We start from the raw sequence: 20,978 nt of genomic DNA, 5'->3' as shown, positions 1-20,978 counted from the left end.
ATACGGTGCTCAGGCAAGCTTTTCAGTACCCTGGGGGCGATTTCGCGCTATATAAATATGCAATCTTTTCGAAGAGTTTGCTAAACTGCAAGTCCTGTATTAGTGGTTTTATAATGCTGCGGCGGCTTATGAGCGAGGCACCGGGGAGGAGCTTCACCTTACACCCTTAACCTTAGCACACATCGGTCCAGTTATTAGTTCCTTCTCTGGGGCACATTTAATGTATTAGAATTCGAGAACACTAGGGGAGTCGAAACTAATGTCTATAATAATCACGTAAACATCGCAGGAAGATGTCTTGTGCGGTTCCATCAGAACTCAACCTGCTTCTTCCCTTATCCGCTCCTGACAGCTGTGCGAGGGGCCGGGTGTTTCGAGGCAAAGGTGGCAGGGCGCCTGGGCATCTAGCGAGGGTGGGCTGATGCTGCAGGCCTGTGGCTAGATGCGGGCCATAGCATGAGGGGACTGCGAAGGAATAAACGCGGAAATATTTTCAAAAGGAAATGTTAACCATGTTTCCCCTTTTGGAATTTGTAAATCTGGCATTATGGTTATAGCCAGCCACTCGTGCATTTGTTCATCAAGATAACAGCGTGATAGCTTGATCGTAGACGGGGGGGAGTTACATTAGGGAGACTGTCATTCCAGCTGATCCGGCCGTTAGTAATTTTGATTACTTTAATGAGAGAAATAGCCCAGCAGCACGCATGCAGTTACCTTCATGTTATGTGGCATGCGGTGCTCATAAATCCGTGTAACAAGGGCATCTCTATTATGAGATTGCATCTAACTCACTGGTTACCATAATTGTATTGAAACAGGGAAATGTCTGCACTGATAGAGGCGCTTCGCTTTTCTAGCATGGTATACACCATATACGCATTTCGCAGTGAATAATGATAGTTATTATCAATGTGGTGGGCGGGATCCGTGAACGCGCCATATAAGTTCCCTCCATGCATTCAGCAATGGGAACTGTGCAAGCTTCATGTAATCTGCTGCCAGTCCTGGGGCCGGTTGTAATTGACCGATTGTGATTGCGCTCACAGCGCTTTAGTAGTGTATACCTCTGGGCTCTTTAAGCCAAAAGGGGGGGGGGGGTGCCTTCGCAGCCACACATGGGTTTTACGGGACTTTCCAGGGGGGATGCGGTCTGTTAACTCCTTCCTCACTGTTCCTGGAGGTCATTCACTATTTGTGGCACTTAGAATACGTTGGTTTGCAGGACATTTGGCAAGTGTCTGTTTTCCGGTATGCTCCCTATTAAGAAGTGCACAGAACATATACCCGGCCAAGCCCCAACAGCCCTTTCGGCATACGCAAGGAAGGGAGGTACCAGGAAAGGGTAAGGGTTGGGGGGATAAAAAGGGCGTATGTTGGGATTTCAACAAACGGTCCTGCACTTGGGCAGCGGGCACATGTAAGTTCAAACACGCCTGTTCCTTGTGTGGGCACCCCTCACACCCTGAGACCTCCTGTAGATTTAAGGGTGGCAACCAGGGCTCCAGGGGGAGAAGGAAACCAGAATAGACAAGGGGGGGTTTAGTATTACACACTCCCATTGACGTCATCGCAATGATTCCCTGGCTGAACAGATACCCAGATCACGCAGCGGCTAAATTACTTCAGGAGGGATTTTTCGTGGGGTTTCAGGATACCGGCAGAAGGGTGCACAGGTAAGACTGAGTGCAGGAACCAACTGTCTGTAAAGCATAACCCATTGACCAAGCGGTGGAGTTGCTTAGGGGGCTGGGTTCAGGGGCATTGATGGCCAAGTCTGACAGAGTCTGCATTTCGTCTTCTCCCTGTACATCAGGGGGATCACCACCTTTTGGGGTCCAGGTTTGATGGGAAATATTACATGGACAAATGCATGCCTATGGGTTGTTCAGTCTCTTGTGCCTATTTCGAGACGTTCAGTTCCTTCTTGGAATGGGTAATGAGGCAGGCAACCGGGCATCAACAGGTCATGCATTACCTGGATGACTTCTCTCCCATGGTGCGGCTGGGTCTCAGGAGTCGGCGCGGGCATTGCAGGAATTTTGCGTGCTCATGCGGGCTCTTGGGGTCCCGCTGGCGCCGGGGGAGACCGTGGGGCCAGCTACTTGCTTAGAATTTCTGGGCATTGCAATAGACTCCGTGCAGGGTTGTTGCAGGCTCCCAAATGAGAAGGTGTCAAAATTCAAGGCAGCACTACGCGCGTGCTTGGCCAAAGAGAAGGTCTCTTTACAACAGCTTCAGGACACAGTGGGCCAGTTGAATTTCGCGTTGAGGGTGATACCAATGGCTTGCCCGTTTTTCTCGCTCAATTGCGCAGGCTATGAAAGGTCTGGGAGAAAAACACCACCGCACTAGACTGTCGCTTGAGGTACGCCAGGACAGGCAGATATGGATGGCATTCCTGGAGGGCTTCGATGGCAGGGTTGTGTGGTCCGGCCCCCCCCCCCACTACTTCAGCGGATTTAGGTTTATGGTCTGACGCTGCTGGGAGTGTGGGGTTTGGTGCCATCCTGGGAAACAAGTGGGTCACCCTCAGGTGGCCGGACGAATGGGTGTACAGTGAGTTGACAACCAACATAGGCTTTCCGGAGCTGTTCCCCATTTGGGTTGCATCAATGGTTTGGTCAGAACATCTGCGTGACAAATCGGTGATATTCTGGTCGGACAACATGACAGTGGTGGAGTGTATCAATCAGCAAGCGGCACACTGTAGGTTCATACTCCGCCTCTTGAAGGAGATTGTGTTGAGAGGCTTGCAATTGAATGTTATATTCAGGGCAAAACATGTACCGGGTGTCCTTAATAATGCAGCTGATGCACTCTCTCGCCAAAAAACAAAAAATGCAGGTACTCAGGGAACATTTCCCAGCAGCAGAGCCTACACCGACACGCTTCCCGTCAGCACTTTGGCAGATTGGTGCCCCAAACTACAGGACCTCGTGGCTGCTAGCTTAGCCCCCAAGACAAGGACAGCGTATGAGGGGGCGTTTGGTTCATATTGCACTTTCTTGGGCCGAGACTGGGAATCCAAATGGGCTCTAGAGAATAGTTTTTCAGATTATCTGGGTAAATTGCATCAGGAGGGTCGCTCAGTGGCAACAGCTAACAGGCATAGGGCAGCTGTCTCCTTCTATGCACAGGCGAAGGGAGTAAAAGACCCAACTAACAGCTTTGTGGTGCGGAAGGGTTTGAGGGGTTGGCGCCGCTTACAGGGCAGCACGGCTGACAATAGGACACCAATAGGCTTGGGGAGGCTGACGGCATTGTTGCCTGCATTGCATGACGTCTGTAGTTCAGACTTGGAGATACAATTGTGTGAAGCAGCTTTCACATTAGCCTTTTATGGAGCATTGAGGCTGAGCGAGTTGGTTGCAGCCTCCAAGGCAGATAGGCAGGGGGGTATTCAATTCCTGAACACAACAATTCAGGGAGACACATTGTGGGTGACAATTTGGAGATCAAACCTGATCAGGAGTGGCAGGGGGAGACTGTGGTACTGCACAGGGCGAGGGCTAAGCCTTGCTGCCCGGTGCACCATGTGGAGACTTCCATCAGGCAGCGAGGTAGACTGTTGGGTGGGTCGCTCCTACTGCACGCTGACGGCACCCCTTTAACCGAATACCAGTTCAGAAGAGTCATGGAGTTGACTATTGCCAGGGTGGGCCTTGACCCGAAGGAAGGTGGCACACACTCCTTTAGGATAGGAGCAACCACTGAGGCAATCACAAGGGGTCTGCATGTGAACAGTGTTAGAAGAATTGGGAAATGGTCACCCAATTCCAATTGCTACAAATGGTATGTGCGGGTACACATGTTGTAAAGTACCTAGAGTTTTGCTGACATTGGGTTGTTTTTTCTGGTTTTGCAGTTCCTTCGCTCTGTGACGCAGGCGGAGAGCTTGCTTCGGGTCATCATCAGGATTCATCGGCGACCCATCGTGGTGTGAACAGTCAGGAACGCAGGACGCGGTCAGGCAGGGTTTGGATTGTTGGTCATTCATATGTTAAGCGTGCTAAAAATGTCTTTTTACAGGCAAGGGTAGAAGGGAGCTAGAGCGCAAAGGTTGGTTTGTCTCCTTCTTAGGGAGGGGGGGGGTCTCTGCCTCAGTTACTTTCGGGGATTCTTTGCGGAGTTGGTCGCACAACATACAGCACTACCGGCGGGGGTGATTCTTCATCAGGGGGGGAAATGACCTTGCTAGACTGGGTAGGAGGGTCCTCCTGGAAGAGATCACCTCAGCAGCAGGGTGGGTAAGGAGCGTGTACCCTGACTGCACTGTAATCTGGTACCAGCTGATACCGCGGCCGCAGTGGCGTGGGGGTGATTCCGTCAGGGCATTGCATCACTCGGTAAAGAGGATCAATACCAAGTAAGAAAAACTTTTCCCAACCACGCACTTACAGACCATCCCACACGGGACTATTTGGGGGGGAGGCATTGTACTTACAGGATGGGGTTCATTTGACTGAGGCAGGGAATACAATAGGGTGTGATAATATCCTAGCTTGGTTGAAGGGCTTTGTGAGGTAGGGATGACCTTCTGGCAGGAGTTGTGGGGGGGCCAGATCGTCGGGTAACAATGCTGGCCTGTGGCGGTAAGGTCATGATCGGTGAGCAGCAATTTAAGGTCCTGGGGGGGCGTTACCATCCACGGAGGGGGTGCCCCAGGGGGAGGGGCCACTGGTCCCTCCTAGAACTTATGGGGCAGGAAAATCCGCTAGCTGCTAAAGATGCGGGGGAGGGAGTCACGCTTTCCTTGGGCGGTTAGCCACCCCGCACATACACCGTGACGTCAGCAAATGATGCTGAGTGTAAGGCCCTCCTTGTTGGTTAAATGGAGTTCACGATGCCGACGGGGTAGGCAGTCCCCTGTCGCGCATGCGCACCTGTAGATAAGGGCGTGGCTAGTAGGACTTGACACCGGTTAGCGACCTTGCCGTCGGGCCAGAAATGTTAGAATGCAAAATTCCGACAGGATGTTAGATTCGGATAGGAAACACGCTGTATTAGACTTTGTTATGGTTAGCCTTTGATATTTGTCTTCAATACTGTAAATCTAATGTGATGAATTTTGCGTTTCTTAACATATTGATGTAATGTTAATATTTCATCCTTTTATTGTTTTGTATAATAAATACGGCCGGGGGGTCCCTGACCCCCCGCCTTCCAAAGACAATCTGCTGTGGACAATCCGTCAAGGTGTGGTGTGGGAAGCTGGGAGGGGAGGGTAGCCAGTCACGGACCATGTGTAAAGGGGGGGCCGTTCGGCCCTCCCGCCCACATGGCAGTGCGGCGCCCCCCCTCCCCCGGCTTCTCGGTGGTGGGGTTGCGTCGCGGGTATATGACGCGCGCGGCGCGCCCTCACCACCGATAGGCTGATGCCGCACCCGTGACCCGGAGGCAGCTGTACTGCTTCCGGGGCAGGGGGCGGGACAGCCGGGGGGCGGGCCGGCTAGGCCGGCGACCCCCTGGGGCATAGTGCCATAAGAGGCCCGGGGAGCGAGCTGGGCGCCCTCTTGCCCCTGGCTCGCTCCTGCATACCTCGTGTGCCCCCACGCTCGGGGCCTTTTAATTTTCCCCACCCACCAGCCCTAAACAACAAGGTACTGGACAATGCTAGTCGATGGTATTATGTAAGTCTGACTTAGGCCTTTTTCCCGTTACATGTGTAAGAAGTGGACGTGAGTGTATGGTGTTACATAGGCCCACATTTTCTCATTGGTCATTTCTGAACTTAGGCCTTTTTCCCGTTTTATCTGTGATTGGTTGTGATCAAATTTGGATGTTGTGTGTACTTAGGCCTTTTTCCCGTTTTAGCTGTGACTATGTTGTTATTAAAAGTGTAATATTGTGTGTGCTTATGCCTTTTTTCCCATTAGTACAGCATGCTTTGTGTATCTATGGTCTGGTTTTAGGTAGTGTAGCTGTCCTTTAGCGAGTTCTTTTCCTTTTTTCCCTAGGTTCATCGTCTTATTTATTAGGGTTGGTCAGGCGGTAAGGTCATGATCGGTGAGCAGCAATTTAAGGTCCTAGGGGGGGCCTCACCATCCACGGAGGGGGCGCCCCAGGGGGAGGGGCCACTGGTCCCTCCTAGAACTTCAGGGGCAGGAAAATCCGCTAGCTGCTAAAGATGCGGGGGAGGGAGTCACGTTTTCCTTGGGCGGTTAGCCACCCCGCACATACACCGTGACGTCAGCAAATGACGCAGAGTGTAAGGGCCCTCCTTGTTGGTTAAATGGAGTTCACGATGCCGACGGGGTAGGCGGTCCCCTGTCGCGCATGCGCACCTGTAGATAAGGGCGTGGCTAGTAGGACTGGACACCGGTTAGCGACCTTGCCGTCGGGCCAGAAATGTTAGAATGCAAAATTCAGACAGTATGTTAGATTCGGATAGGAAACACGCTGTATTAGACTTTGTTAAGGTTAGCCTTTAATATTTGTCTTCAATACTGTAAATCTAATGTGATGAATTTTGCGTTTCTTAACATATCGATGTAATGTTAATATTTCATCCTTTTATTGTTTTGTATAATAAATACGGCCGGGGGGTCCCTGACCCCCTGCCTTCCAAAGACAATCTGCTGTGGACAATCCTTCAAGGTGTGGTGTGGGAAGCTGGAAGGGGAGGGTAACCAGTCACGGACCATGTGTCTTGGGTTACATAGTTGGGCTACATAGTGAATGCCTCTGACAATATGGATGCAATGGTTTTTTGACAAAATATCTTCTGCTTACGGGATTAATCATAATGAGAGCGATTTAGGCTAAAGCTACCTATCCAACACTCATGGTGAAGACAGCAATACCACACCGTTTTCCATTAGTGGAGCTGCCGACTTTATCAAGTAGAAGTTTGACAAGTTTTCTAAATTCGCCACTTTTGAACATTTCTATGACCCACCGGAACAACTGTGTGACTCCCCCTACAACACCTCCCACAATCCCTCCAGCAACCCCTGCTGCAAGCACAGCAGGAGCGGCACCTACACACAATGGAAGAACTGCTGCCGCCGCCCCTCCGACCGCCCCTCCCACCACCCCTCCCACTGCTGCTTTGAGATACATATTTGAACTTCCGGACAAATGATGTACTGCGGCTGCAGCTGCGCCTCCAGCTGCTCCCCCCACAGCTCCGACTCCTGCTCCCACTAAAGCTCCCACTGGCCCTCCCATCAGTGCTCCTCCGATCGCACCAACTACCCCACCTGCAAACAACCCATATCCCATAGCATGTAAAATGTTATTTAAAACATTTTCTGCCTCTTCCTGGGTTGGTTGCGGATCACCCTTTGGCTCGTTTCCGTGTGTATCGGTATTGGCTCCAGCTAGGTTTCTAACCCTACGGTGTAATCCTTCATCGCTGGACATCGCTTGTCGAACCACCTCCCTTGCCTCCCCTGCCTTTTTGAGCATTTTATTCATATAACAAGAGCCCCCATTCTCCTCCACCATATTGTCTATGATGGTGAAAAGTTCAGCTACCTGCTGCCGACTCTCCAATCCGGTCTTCTCATTGTCAAAGGCGCAAAGGCGATCTCCGCACCTGGCCACCAGCAGGCTCAGCTCGTTGCTTTTTTTAACATAATTTTGTATTGTCTCATTTTTTAGTTCCTCTTTTGCAGTAAACAAGACCATCATGTACTTCTCAGCTCCAGCACCAAAAATATCCTTCACTCTTTGAACAGCTTCTTTTTCTTCATCCGTATATCGTGCAGTCACTGACAGCACGAGCACAATGGCATGAAGCCCTTCAGGGCAGAGCACGCAACACTCAGATATAGCCTTACGTGTATCATATTCAGAGGTGTGTGTGTCAAGAAGCCCAGGAGTATCGACAACAGTGATTTTCTTCTCAGGACAGCTCGCTTTCCGACACTCTTTGGTGATTGATGCTGCACATCTTTGAGATTCAAATGTGCCTTCCCCAAGAATGGTGTTTCCTGTGGCACTTTTCCCCACTCCAGTTTTACCAACAAGGACAATGCGCCGCTCTTCTCTCAGCGAGTACCCAGCATCCTCAGTAGTGCAATCTGCAAAAAGTGGTTAATACATATTAGAATCATAGTTAGGGAGTTATAGCTACAGGCTGCCTTAGGGGTAAGTCCACTCCCCAAGCAAGCCCCACAAACACATAGGCATGCACAAAGCCAACTAGCAAGCATGTCCACCAGAAACCATCAGCTTTGTATTTATACTTCTAGCCATAAGGTACTGCATGGTATGATATAGGACAATGGTTCTTAACCCATGGGTCTATGGAGGGCGCTATTCAGGGGCTCCGCCAACACATACGACCTCTAGCAATTATTCTCTATCAATAAATTTAAGCATGTTGATGTAATTAACTTCATAAAGGTGGCTCTTTCTATGAGAAAAATTGTTTGTCAGAAGGTGACTGCGAGTTCAGGACAGAGCATGTGTTAATGTCCACAGACACTGTTCACAGTTAGACAATTTCCAATGTGAATTAGCAATTTGCTTCAGATTAAAAACACTTTTGAATTTTTTATGATTTCCTAGAAAATCTGCACGATGAGAGCACCAGTGTTCTAACCACACCATGATCCATGGTTGTATATGAAAGTAGACAATCCAAAAAGACCTTGCGGGCTGCACATTCTCCAAGCGAAAGCTTTACAGACTCGAAGCACCTATACTTCCCATATTGGAAACGAGGGATGCATGCACTTTGTAGCAGTAACACCTCCCAGAAGGCAGCATGTACTCCGGATAATATGAGCACCCGATCTTCTAGCTTTTATGCAATCATTATCTTTGTGACCTTTTGACACAAATTCTGCATGGTCTCCAGCTTGGTCCATATCAAACTCAATTGGTGCCCTGTGTTTGTCCAAGGCCAATGGTAAGCCAGTTACTACTACCGTCCCACCACATCTGCTGAGATCTCTGATTTTGCAGAATTACCTATTGATTATGAATATGATCTGGGTCTTAAACAGGTATGTTGTAGTCCTCAAATGTAAACATGCAGTTGCAGGAGAATGTAGATGTGCTGAGTACATTATCTGTGTGAATGAATTTCCTTTTTTGGATAACTTTAAAGAGGCGCAACCTGGACTAAAACCCTGCTATTAAAACACAAACTGAATAGGTCAAACTATTTCTAGGGAGTATTTGGGAGGAATATACCCTCTGGATGAATATATAATTCTTCGTATAAGCAAAGCAACTGACATCACTTAATATCCAAGGGAAAGCGATGATGTCCTTGTCTCTGTCCTGAAGAGGCCTTTCAAGTAGATAGGCCAAAACTTGTCAACAACAAAATTTGATGAGTATTCAAAGGATAAACTTTTTGGCTTCATGCACAGTAAAAGACACCTGGACAAACACATTTTCATTTAACAAAATCTTGACCTCCACATGCAAGGAAGGACACGGGAAGAAGAGGAGTAGAACCAGGTAAGCAATACTACAATTTAAAGCCATTCAACAATATAATGCTAATGAACCTAAGGACAGATAAAAGAAAGATGTCCTTGATGTTTTTGAATTCTGTATCCCTCTTATTCCCGAATCTAAGTGGGACAAAGGAGCTGAGTACATAGATTAGGTAGAATGAAAGAGTGGGTGGAAGCAAGACAGATGTAATCCAATGGCAGTTACCTGACAAGGATCCCACTTCTCTCTATAGTATTTCAAATCTGCTACTGATTGCACTAGCTGGAATCCTTAGCATTAAAGAGAGACTGCAAAGAATCTGCATTTGCTGAGAGACTGTGACTTTGCTACTTTACTACAAAGGCCATATTTGGTTTGGATTATGAATGGTAGATGGTGACTTAAACTGGATAGATATATATAGGTATATATACAGCTACAGATACATATATATAAATATACATATGACCCAGCCCAAAGATTCAAAATTGGTGCTCACTCAGAATGTCAACGATTCAGTGAGTTGCTGCTTATGACTAGTGAATAAATAATTGAATGAGTTGGGTAAGAAGACTTTTGTGGACCATTGGAACTTGGAGATGGATGGATGGATAGATAGCTAGTTCCTGGACATAGTGTGTATCTATCAATGTACAGTGGATACCTAAATCATATGTTAATAGCACCCATTTTTCAGAACATTATCTGCCACTATTTTCTTTATTTGTCTGAAGTAGAAACATTTTTATGAAATCTGCAAATATGATATTAATGGGTAGGGGCTACATAAGTGGCAAATGCACAAAATCCATAGTTATGCAGCCACAGAATCATGTAAATTAACTGGAACTCATCATTGTCTATTTGTTATCACCAATTTATTAATTGAAGGTGAATAAAACGTCAACAGCATTATTCCAAAACAGTGGCCATTGTTTGTTGCTCTTAGGGAAAAACAGCCTTTTTGAAGAGGAGTACCCCAAAATAAACATTAAATATGTACTGGGTACCATATGTAATATGGTCCTTTGGGGTTACCATGTTGCTGTCGCTGAGCCGCCGTTGGCGCCGGCCACCAGTTTGGCATGAATTGCGTCAGAGGAGCGGGCAGTGAGAAAACGAGCGCTGTCAATTGCAGAACTGAAGTCTCAACATAGCCAGACTGAGACTTCGCCCAACAGCTCTGCGGACACACCAGAGAGGGAATTGGCTCATGCCCTGGATGATAGCCCATTAGAACTCTGGTCTGACCCTATTCTTACCCCCATCACTGCAGGCCAAGTGATTTGACCAGAAACAAGATATCCTTTTCGTTAATTTGCACAATGGGTTTGTATGTGTGCATGAGGGGGGCCTTAACGTGACTGTATTTTAGGCCTTGCATACTCACACTACCTTATCACATAGGGAGAATTCACACCCCAGTGTTATGCAGTTTGCATTTGGTCTTGGGCTTGTTCTTGTTCTGACCTGGGGATGGGAGTTTGGGCTTATGACTGTTTTCTTCTTCTGTGTGTAATGCCAACAATACGGTGCCGGTGAAGTGGGGGGGGGGGTGGTCACTGAAACATATATGGACTGTGACGGAACAGCAACTGACAGAGGGAGTGGAACACCTTTAAGGTAGTCATGTGGGGCCCATGCATTTAGACTGAGTACGGTGTGAAGTTTACCCTGCGATGCGCCATCATAGACAAGGAGGACACCATACGCCAGGCGGAGGTGTGAGTGGGAGAGGGCACAGGACAAGCGGATGAATTTCCGACATTTGGAGCAAACCACAAAGTTCTAGTGGACAGACTTGGGAAGCTAGATTACTCAGGATACAAAGCCAAACAACATGCAAAGGAAACAGAGCAGGCCGTGGCTTGGCTGCTGCCCTTAGAGGTGGACAGATCATAACTGAATGCCATTAGAAGCCAGACAGGAGATAGCTTCAATGTACAAGTGCACATTATTACAATCTTCGCGGATTATTAAAGCTCCTTGTCTCGACAGAGGGAGAGATACAAAGAGTTAATATTACAAGACTACCTTGAGAGCTTGCCGATCCCACTTTTAGATCCCTTCCTGCGCCAATCTCCATCAAACCGTTATCGATCGAGAGGTCAACCCCGCGATCGACCAGATGGCACGTTACAAACCCGCAAGGACAGATTGGCTTCCTGTGGAATTTTACTTGATTTACAAGGTCATCCGTGCCCCACGGTTACTCCAAATGTTTAAGTCCGCCAAAGAGAGGGACTCACTACCTGCATCCCTGAGAAACAGCCTGATCGTGTTACTCCCTAAAATGGATCATGACCCACTGCGGATGTGCTCATACCGTCCCATCTTCCTTCTCAACATGGATTGAAAGATAACTGGGAAGATAATTGCTGGGATGCCTTACTACACAGGTACATTACGACCAAAACTGATTTATCCCTGGGGCGAACACGTTTATGAACCGGAGGTGTCATTTCCGCTTATGGAAGAGCACCCTCTGGTGTCACCGCCGTATGTGGCACTCTCCGAAATTGAAAAAACCTGCAAAATTCTGGGCTGGCCTTATCTTCAGGGGTACTACTTTGAATGGGCATGGGACCCGAGATACTGAAATGGATACATCTCCTGTTCACTGAATCAGTTGCCAGAGTGTGAATGGGCAGAGCAATCTCTGCGCCCTTTCGGGCGGGCATTGGCACCAGACAACGCTTTCCACTCTCACCGATCATATTTGCCCTGGTGTTGGAGCCACTTGAGGGATTGTTCAGGCAACAGGGACACAATGGCGGACACCGAGCGGAGACACATGGGAGGTGATCTAGCTTTATGCTGCTTATGCCCTAATATACCTCCGAGACATATGATGAGACTCACCCTGAGTGATGGAAGTGTTATACAAGTTTGGAACAGTCTGTGGTTTAAAATTGAACTAACTAAATCCTGCCTTTTCCCTCGCTGTAAACTCCAAGTACTAGAATAGAAGGAACTGACAGCATCTAGGGTTATTATGGCACAATGACACCTTCTGATATCTGGGTGTCAATGTTTACCATTCGTACAATAACATGGTGCGGGGTAATCTCGGGGAGTTGATGGCTGGCATATGTTGCCCCTAGCTATGATGGAAGTCTGTACTGCTTATCCAATGGCAGGAGTTGTTATAGTGAAAATACTGATACTGCCCCAGTTGCTCTACCACTTTTTGGCGCTCCCGATTCCCCTTCCCCGATGCTTCTTTCAGGGGATCAATACTGTTCTATCCGACGTGATCTGGGTTACAGGGAGAAAGAGAGTGGCCCTGTATAAACTGTAAGCCTCCCTGGAGAGAGAGGAGGCTGGGGGCCTCTCATTATGAGCTGTATTATGTGGCAGTGCAGCTACAGTTGCCCAACTGCTGGCTGTCAAGCATGCCCAACCCAGAACTTTTATCTGTTACGTGAGGCACGCGGGTTGTGGTATATTAGATTGGCTTATGGATCCTGAAAGAGATGCTTCAAACACAGGATGTCTCGCTAAAGTAGCCAAACATTGTTGGTGCATGCATGTGGACTCCAAGCACTGCCACAAACCACTCGCACCTTCCCTACCACAGTGGGTACTCCTGGCATTCCATAGAGTGGCAGGCCATCATACTACAAGACCATGGACGGAGGCAGACATCCTCAAGATAGGCAACCAGTATGAACATAAAACTCTGCTGAACTCTCAAGACCTCAGAGAGCGCCACAATCTTAATGAGGGCTAGTTATGGACCTACAGTGCTATGACAACTGTGATAGAGGTTCTATGGGGCTGTGACCATACAGAACCCACTGTATCTTTAATGCTACAATTGCTACTGGATCATAGTTTGGGCAGGTGTACAATTACATTACTCCACAAGAGATTACTTCTAATGTACAAAATTACATTACCCTATTAGAGTTGCTGAAATCCAGTACCCCAATCCTACACACCCGGAGAGATAAATGGGTCCTCTCAATCGGGCAGGAGCTCACACATAAACAATGGTCCCTTGTGCTGGAGCAGGTCCGGAGGGTCTGCAGGAACCCACAATTGAAATATGCACAGTTCTACATCAAACATATCACACACCCAGGCCAAGATGATGATGGTGTATATGCCCGGAGGTAGACTTTTATAATATGGTGTGGGCCTGCCTGGAGATAGAATGTTATTGGACGGTAACAGTGATGACACGAACGGATATAATAGAACAACCCGTTCAGGGAGACCTCTTACACTGTTTACTGCTAACTTCTTGCACACATAAGAATAAATACATCACAGAGTTTGTGGACTTGGTATTCATTCCGTTGAAGCACCACATAGCAATGGTATTGAAGTCCACTGTGGCTCCTGCACTATTACTGTGGCTTAGAGAACTTCTTCAATGGGCAACCACGGAGACGACTACTTGGTGCTCAGTACTGCTACAGAGGGGAGCGGCAAAACAATGAAACACTTGGGACACATATTTAGACAAAGTGATGGCAAAAACAGACGAGCGACCTCCCTTGGGTCAGGCACATACTGATCAATGCCCCGTTGTACAGCAGGTAGGCCTGGAACAGGGGACCCTCCTTTAGCAGCCAGCGATACACCAATAGAACATCTGGACTCGCCTCTGAAACCCTGCGCCACCCCCTGCCCCCATGTACTGCCTACAATTATACTTTCTCTCTGTCCCTCATCGCTTTCAGGAGAAAGTATAATTGTAGGCAGCACGTGGAGGCTGTGTTGGGCTACTGGTGGCCCCCCTGCATGAACACCCCAAATCTTTTCTGTGTTTCACATTTTACGGGACTCTGTAGTTGACCAGACAAATGCTTTCATATATCCTTTCTAGTTATTGATTTTGAGTAATGGGAATGTCGTTGGCATGACTGGGATGCTAATGTGGGGGGAGGGGGGCAGTTTATGTCGGTTCTGTTATAGTACTATTACCGCCACTTGTCACCAACCTGTGAACCATGCATCGCAAATGTTGAGTTTCATTCTGCACCCCCTCAATAAGCTGACAAGACACCTCTAGATCGGGGACATATTACACTCCTAACATGGAACGTGCAAAGTCTTAACAATCCATGGAAATTAAGTCCGGTGTTGGCTTACTTAGATCATGACAATATCCTTGTTGCGTTTCTGCAAAAAAACACATTTGACACATCAGATGGAGGGCTCCATGAGCACACAGTGGGCAGCACACAAGATAGCTTCCTCCTATTCGAGGTGTGTCATGATCGTAATGAAAAGGGGGTATCCTTCTCTCTTACCAACATCATAACTGATGATCACGGAAGATATGTAATAGTCCAGGGAACCCTCTGTGGCACTCCTGTCACTGTAGTGAATACATATGGACCCAACATAGATGACCCTGATTTTTACACGACATCATGGCAACACCTCCTCCAGCTCACAACTACTATCATATGGGGAGGGGGACCTGAACACATATCTAGACCCGACCCTTGAACGTTCAGCAGTGACAGATAGGCAGGGCAAGCAATCTACCCAAATCCACCGGGTGGGATGGAGGAGCATAGGATTGTTGATATTTGGAGGCTTTGGGATGCCACCAAGCGAGAGGGCATGTTCATTTATCCGATTCATGGATTGGGGTCCAGTTTGGACGTCTGTTTTGCCACCAGAGATGTCTCTGCTTGGGTGATTGATGTGTCCCACTTACCCAAAACATTGTTGGATCACACTCCTGTGCTCCTCACGTTAGTGATCCCTACTTACACCCCCTCAATTTATGTGGCGCTTCCAACTAGCGGCCATCTTAGACTCTGTAACAAGGGAGAATTTGAGCACAGCCATCACAGAGTATTTTGCACATAATGTGGGTTCTGTGGATGGGTGGATACTCTCTGGGAGGTCTTTAAGTTCACTATGAGGGAGAAATGAATTAGCACACATGCTGATGTGCTGAAATTGATCCGTAAGCAGTTGCAAAGATATAACAGAAGCTGCGATCCCTTGAGCGGGAGTATGAGTCTCAACCACACCCTAGCATATGGGATGCCATTGAGAGCAAATTACCAACTTCAATGACACTGCGGTACAGAAGGAGCAATGCCTGTCCTGGCGCCATGTAGCAAGGTCATACAGGGAGGGGAAGCACCAGGGCCACACTCTAGCTGACAAGATCAAGGCCTCTTGGGCTCACGCTCATGTTGTATAAGAATACCTCCCCTGATGGGACAGACCACTATGGCACGCCGGCTATTATGGTGAGCTTTACACGCTTCTACACAAACCTGTATAGCGCACGGAGCTGTCTGTCGGTAGGGTATATTGCTGACTATTTGGAGAGAGTTGCTCTTGCGGGTCGCTCTACTGGCCAGCGAGGAAATCTTACATAACCTATAACAATTGATGATATTAAAGGCACGCTACCTAATGGCAAGGCCCAAGGTATTGACAGCCTGACCAGTGTATTCTATAAGGGGTTAGCAAATATCCTTGCGCCCCATCAATTCGCACTATAGGAGGAAGCATATGCCAAGCGGCACTAATTATTGCACTACTTCAACCCAACCGTTCTCCTTAAGGATGTTAAGATCCTTGCCAAAATCATAGCGATCCGACTGCAAACACTCCTGCCTAGTTTGATGTTGCGGGACCAGTCTGGATCTGTCCCAGACCACTCAAATACACACATTGTTTGCATACGATCCTTGCAATATTGCATCAACTAGAATCCCTCCCTTAAGGTGGCAGCAGTCCTTTGGACGCCGCTAAAGCCTTCAACTCCATTGAATGGGAATACATGTTTACTATCCTCAGCTGCATGGGGATTCCACTGTCCTTACTCTAATGGATTCGCTTATTGTATACTAACCCAGTGGCTCGAATACATATCAACGCGGCCACATCTGAGGTAGTGCAGATTGATAGAGGCACTAGGCAGGGGTGCCCTTTATCCCCATTATTATTTGCGATACTTTTGGAACCACTGGCCTTCATACTACTCCAAAAATATGCCACCTCAGCATTAATATTTATATTAGCAGCCTCTTAAGTATTTAATTGCATGCGGACGATATGGTGTTGTATGTGAAAGACTTTGCTACTCATTCAGCACCCATAATCCAGAAATACATTCACTTTGGTCATTATTTAGGCTTGAGTATTAACTGGTCCAAGTTCATCATCTTCCCCTTGACTCCGACCATCAAATCATATCCATGGAATTTCCCTTGTTGTAGAGCACCGACCCTGTAAAATATTTAGGGATCTGGATTCACAATGACCAGGAACTGGTGCTTCAATACAATTATGGAAGGGCTGTGTCACAGCTTGAGGATCAGGTGCAGAGATGGGCCAGGATGCCATTGTTATTGGTGGATAGAGTGACTGCTATGAAGATGGTAATCATATCCAAGTTTTTTTTATCTATTCACCAACATCCCGATCATGATCTCACTACACTTTTTCAAGACACTAAGAAAACACTTGATAATACTGGCATGAGCGAGTAAACAAGCCAGGATTCAATGAGATACACTCATGTTACCATATGCGCGGGGGGTTTGGGGCGCCGAACTTGGAGCTCTACTACCTATGTGTGCAGGCACGCTTCGCACACTATCGTTATCGTTCTCATGATTACATCCCGCACGAGGCAATTGAACATGACTGTTAGACCTGTCAGCCCTAGGGTGGTCTCCCCTTCTATTTTTGATCGTGCCTCATTTTTTCCACCCTCATTTTTATGTTGAGACTAGGTCTCCGGGCGCCTTTTCATTGCCAATCAGTGTTAAGGTGCAGGTGTTCCCTTCTCCCAAGATGGCTGCCACAGACCCCTGCTACTGCAGAGTGGTCTTTATTAGTAGCACCCTAGCTGCCAGGAGCTGGCTAGAACCCCACAACAATGTTGCGACACCAGCCCGCCTTTTTGTCCCATAGGTAGAGTGGGGAAGCTCCTGGAATGTGCTGGAACCTTCTAGAAGGGAGGTGTGGTTTTACTTTTGCCGCCTTGGCTAGAGGTCACCTGACCTAGGGCTACTTAAGTGAGGGAGGGAACTTTTTGTAGTTAGTTGGCCAGTGGGGTAAAGCAGAGCTGGAGAATCCACGCAGGAGTGTAGGCGGTAGGGCCTAGCCAGGGACTTATGCCTCTGAGAGTGACAGGATTTAGGTGCTGCCTCTTAAGTGAGTGAGGGATCCTGCGAAACCCACTGATCTTGCCCAGCAGTAGGAGGACCCAGGGAACCTCTGCCCAGCCTGACTAGGAAGGACCTAGTCGCCAACTCACTCCCTACCCCCCTGTAACAGAACCCCTTAAGGGCGCCAGATACATCTGCGCCATCAAGACTTCCTAGAGCAACTGATTGCAGGAACTGAATGCTGAGACTGCGTGTCCAGACTGAACATTGAAACTACATGCCAAGCTGATTGTGGAATCGCTGAGGATCAACCAGGTCTTAGCGCTGTGACCCCTGCGCTCCCTGCCCTGGCCTGGGATCCCCGGCAGCGTGCTCCGTTGAGCGCGGAGCTCCCCTGCTTAATTTGAGCCCCCCCTGTGGTGTGGAGGCTGAAGCGCGCTCACCGCTGTGGCCCGGAGGCCGGAAGAGTGCCCCCTCATCGTCGCGAGGCCCAAGGAGAAGCTCGGGGCCCCGTCGCTGCCGTGGTGAAGGTGCGTGAGGCCATGGCCGGCCCCCGTCGCAACAGGATCGCCTGCGGACTTCGGAGCCGGTGTGGACGCCTCCTGACGTCGAGAGCAAGGTAAGCCCGGAGGCTTGGGACTGACCCCGGTGCGCCCCCTACAGGCTGGGAGCCACACCGCACCCTGAGCCCGGGTTCCCTCTCCGTGGGAGTCCCCTGGTCACCACGACAGAGAGACCCCTCCGAGGGATTCGCCCCTTGTTCCCCACTGACTGTTCAGAAGCTTGGTGCCCCACGGACTGCACCGAAGAGACCCTTGAAGCGTGCTTCGCTGCTTACGAGTAACGCTATGTGCGCAGGGTCCGCTCTGAGAGTTCGGGCAGGGGATGGGGGTGCCTGGGGTGCGGAAGGCCAAAGGACCGGAACTCCGCACCGCCATTAGGGCATGGGTAGAGGCCCACCCAGAAGGGAGAGAGGATGAGGGACAGGAGGCGCCAGATGCACCTCAGGAGGAGAGCGCCCAGGAAGTACTAGACATACTAAATGTAGATGTGTCTGAAAATGTGCCCCCAGGGAGACGTTCTGGGGCCAGTAGTAGGACAGGGTCTAGGAGGAGCGCGTCTCCAGAGGAGTACGAGGACAGGAGGGAAGAGAGGCAGTTAAAGTGGGAGTTGGCCAAGTTGGAACAAGAAAGAAAATGGGAACTGGCCAAATTAGAACATGAGAGAGAGAGGGAAAGAGAAAACAAGAGATGGGCAATGGAGGAAAAGAAGCTGGTGCATGAGCTGCAGCTAAAAGAGTTGGAGCTACGCGCCCTCCAATTGAATGCGTCCAACAAGGACAATGGTGGCAGCATACCTAAAGAGTCTCACGAATCAAAATTTTACCTACCCAAGGAAGTCATTGCCAATTACACAGTGGGGGACGACATTGCTAAATGGTTGGAGGCCTACGAGGTAGCCTTGACTGCCCATGGGGTACCCGAGAGTAATTGGGGAGGTGGTTTATATCGGTATATACCTCCCAATGTCAGGGATACCCTGCTATATTTGGCCAAGGCGGATCAGGTCAGGTATGCCCCCATGAAAGAGGCCTTGCTCAAAAAGTTTGGTCTTAACCCCGAGAGGTACAGGCAGAAGTTCCGTGGCAGCCATAAGCTGTCCACACAGACGTGGGTGGATTTTTTTGATTATGCAAGAAAGGCACTAGATGGTTGGGTGCGTGGCAGCGAGGTGCAGGACTACCAAGGGTTGTAAAATCTTTTTTTAAGGGAGCACCTCTTGGATAAGAGCTTTCCGGAGCTGCGCCAACATCTGGTGGACCGCAAGTTGATGGATCCCCGTGAGCTTGCGGAGGAGGCAGATATTTGGGTGAGCACCCGGGTGTCTCACAAGGGCCCCGGGGGAGATGGCTCGAAAGGCGGACAGGGTTTCCCCCAGAAGAAAGAGGGGGGAGATAAAAAGGTGGAGTTCTCGAAAGGTCCCCAAAATAAGTTTGGGAAGGGAGTAGGAACCCCACCCCCGTCCAATTCCACAAGACCCACTTACCCTGACAGTAGTCAGCAGCCTAGGATTGTGCGGTGCTACAAATGTGGGGAGATTGGACACTACAGGGGAGATCCCAAGTGTCGCAAGCGACCCCCAGCCCCAACGGGCGGGAAAAGCCCCGGGGTGAGTAGTATAGCGCTTGGGGTGGAGCTGCCCTTAGATAGGGAAGGGGAGTGGACAGGCCTGACGCTGGTTTCTCTCGGGGATAGAGAGGTGGTCCCCGTAGTGTCCCTGCCCCCGAACACTGCTAAATATCAGCAGAGGGTGAGAGTTAACGGGGAGGAGGTGGCGGCTCTGAGGGACACAGGAGCCAGCATGACCACTGTAGTGAGGCGGCTGGTGTCCCCAGACCAAGTAGTCCCCGAGGAGTTCCATCCGGCCGTATTGGCTGACGGCAGTGTGAGTCACTATCCAGTGGCTCGTGTTCCATTCGAGTGGGGAGGAGTCAAAGGCCTACTGAGAGTTGCTGTGAGCCCTGCCTTGCCTGTGGGGTGCTTGCTAGGGAACGACCTGGAGCACACCAAGTGGAAAGATGTCGAGTTTCGAGCTCACACAGAGATGCTGGGATTACCAGGGTGGACTTGCGTAGTCACGCGGTCCATGGCTGCCCGGCATGGAACTCACCCTGGGTTGGAGCCTGGAATCATGGCCCAACCCAAAGCCAAACATGATGCCCCCGGAGTCCGCGGAGGTGGATGTCGTTCCTGTGGAGGACTTGCCGACCCTTGCTGACTGGCATGTGGGAGGAGGGCCTACCCGGGAGGAATTTTGTCAGGCACAAAGGGCGTGCCCCACGCTTGAAGGCATGAGGCGACAGGCCGAAGCCCAAGTGGCCAGTCAGGAGTTGGGAGGATATCATGTGTATTGGGAGGATGGTCTCCTATACAGTGAGCCCAGGGTGCCGGTACATGGATCTTCGAGGGCCATAGTGGTCCCCCAATGTTACCGGGCCTTCCTGCTGGAGTTAGCGCACGAGATACCCTTAGCCGGACATCTGGGTCAGGACAAAACCTTTGCACGGTTGGTCCCACATTTTTATTGGCCCAGGATGAGGATTGCCTCAGACACCTTTTGCAAAACCTGTAAGTCTTGTCAGGCAAGTGGCAAGACTGGGACTAAATTGAAGGTCCCGTTGGAACCGCTCCCGGTGGTCGGGACTCCTTTTGAGAGGGTCGGTATTGATATTGTTGGGCCATTGGACCCTCCGACCGCAGCGGGACACCGGTTCATCCTGGTTTTGGTGGACCATGCCACTAGGTACCCAGAGGCTATTCCTCTGAGGACCATCACTGCACCGGTGGTGGCGCGGGCACTGTTGGGGATTTTTACCCGAGTGGGATTCCCCAAGGTCGTGGTGTCGGACAGGGGCACGAATTTTATGTCGGCCTACATGCAGGCCATGTGGAAGGAGTGCGGAGTGACCTACCG

At 49.5% G+C, this 20,978-nt stretch overlaps 1 protein-coding gene across 1 annotated transcript in view; it reads right to left on the bottom strand.

The window, feature by feature from the left end:
- Positions 1 to 5,821: 5,821 nt before the first annotated feature.
- LOC146772901 (uncharacterized) overlaps positions 5,822 to 20,978 on the bottom strand; it is a 43,715-nt gene continuing 28,558 nt past the window's right edge. The window contains exon 4 of the mRNA XM_085639250.1: positions 5,822 to 8,030. Within this exon, the coding sequence (XP_085495376.1) occupies positions 6,775 to 8,030 (1,256 nt within the window). The 3' untranslated portion in view covers positions 5,822 to 6,774. The remainder of the gene's footprint in view (positions 8,031 to 20,978) is intronic.

This window comes from Triturus cristatus, chromosome 12, assembly GCF_964204655.1.
Source record: "Triturus cristatus chromosome 12, aTriCri1.1, whole genome shotgun sequence".
Taxonomy (NCBI): Eukaryota; Metazoa; Chordata; class Amphibia; order Caudata; family Salamandridae; genus Triturus; species Triturus cristatus.
The sequence above is the reverse complement of the archived record's forward strand: the minus strand, read 5'-3'. Positions and strand labels throughout refer to the sequence as shown.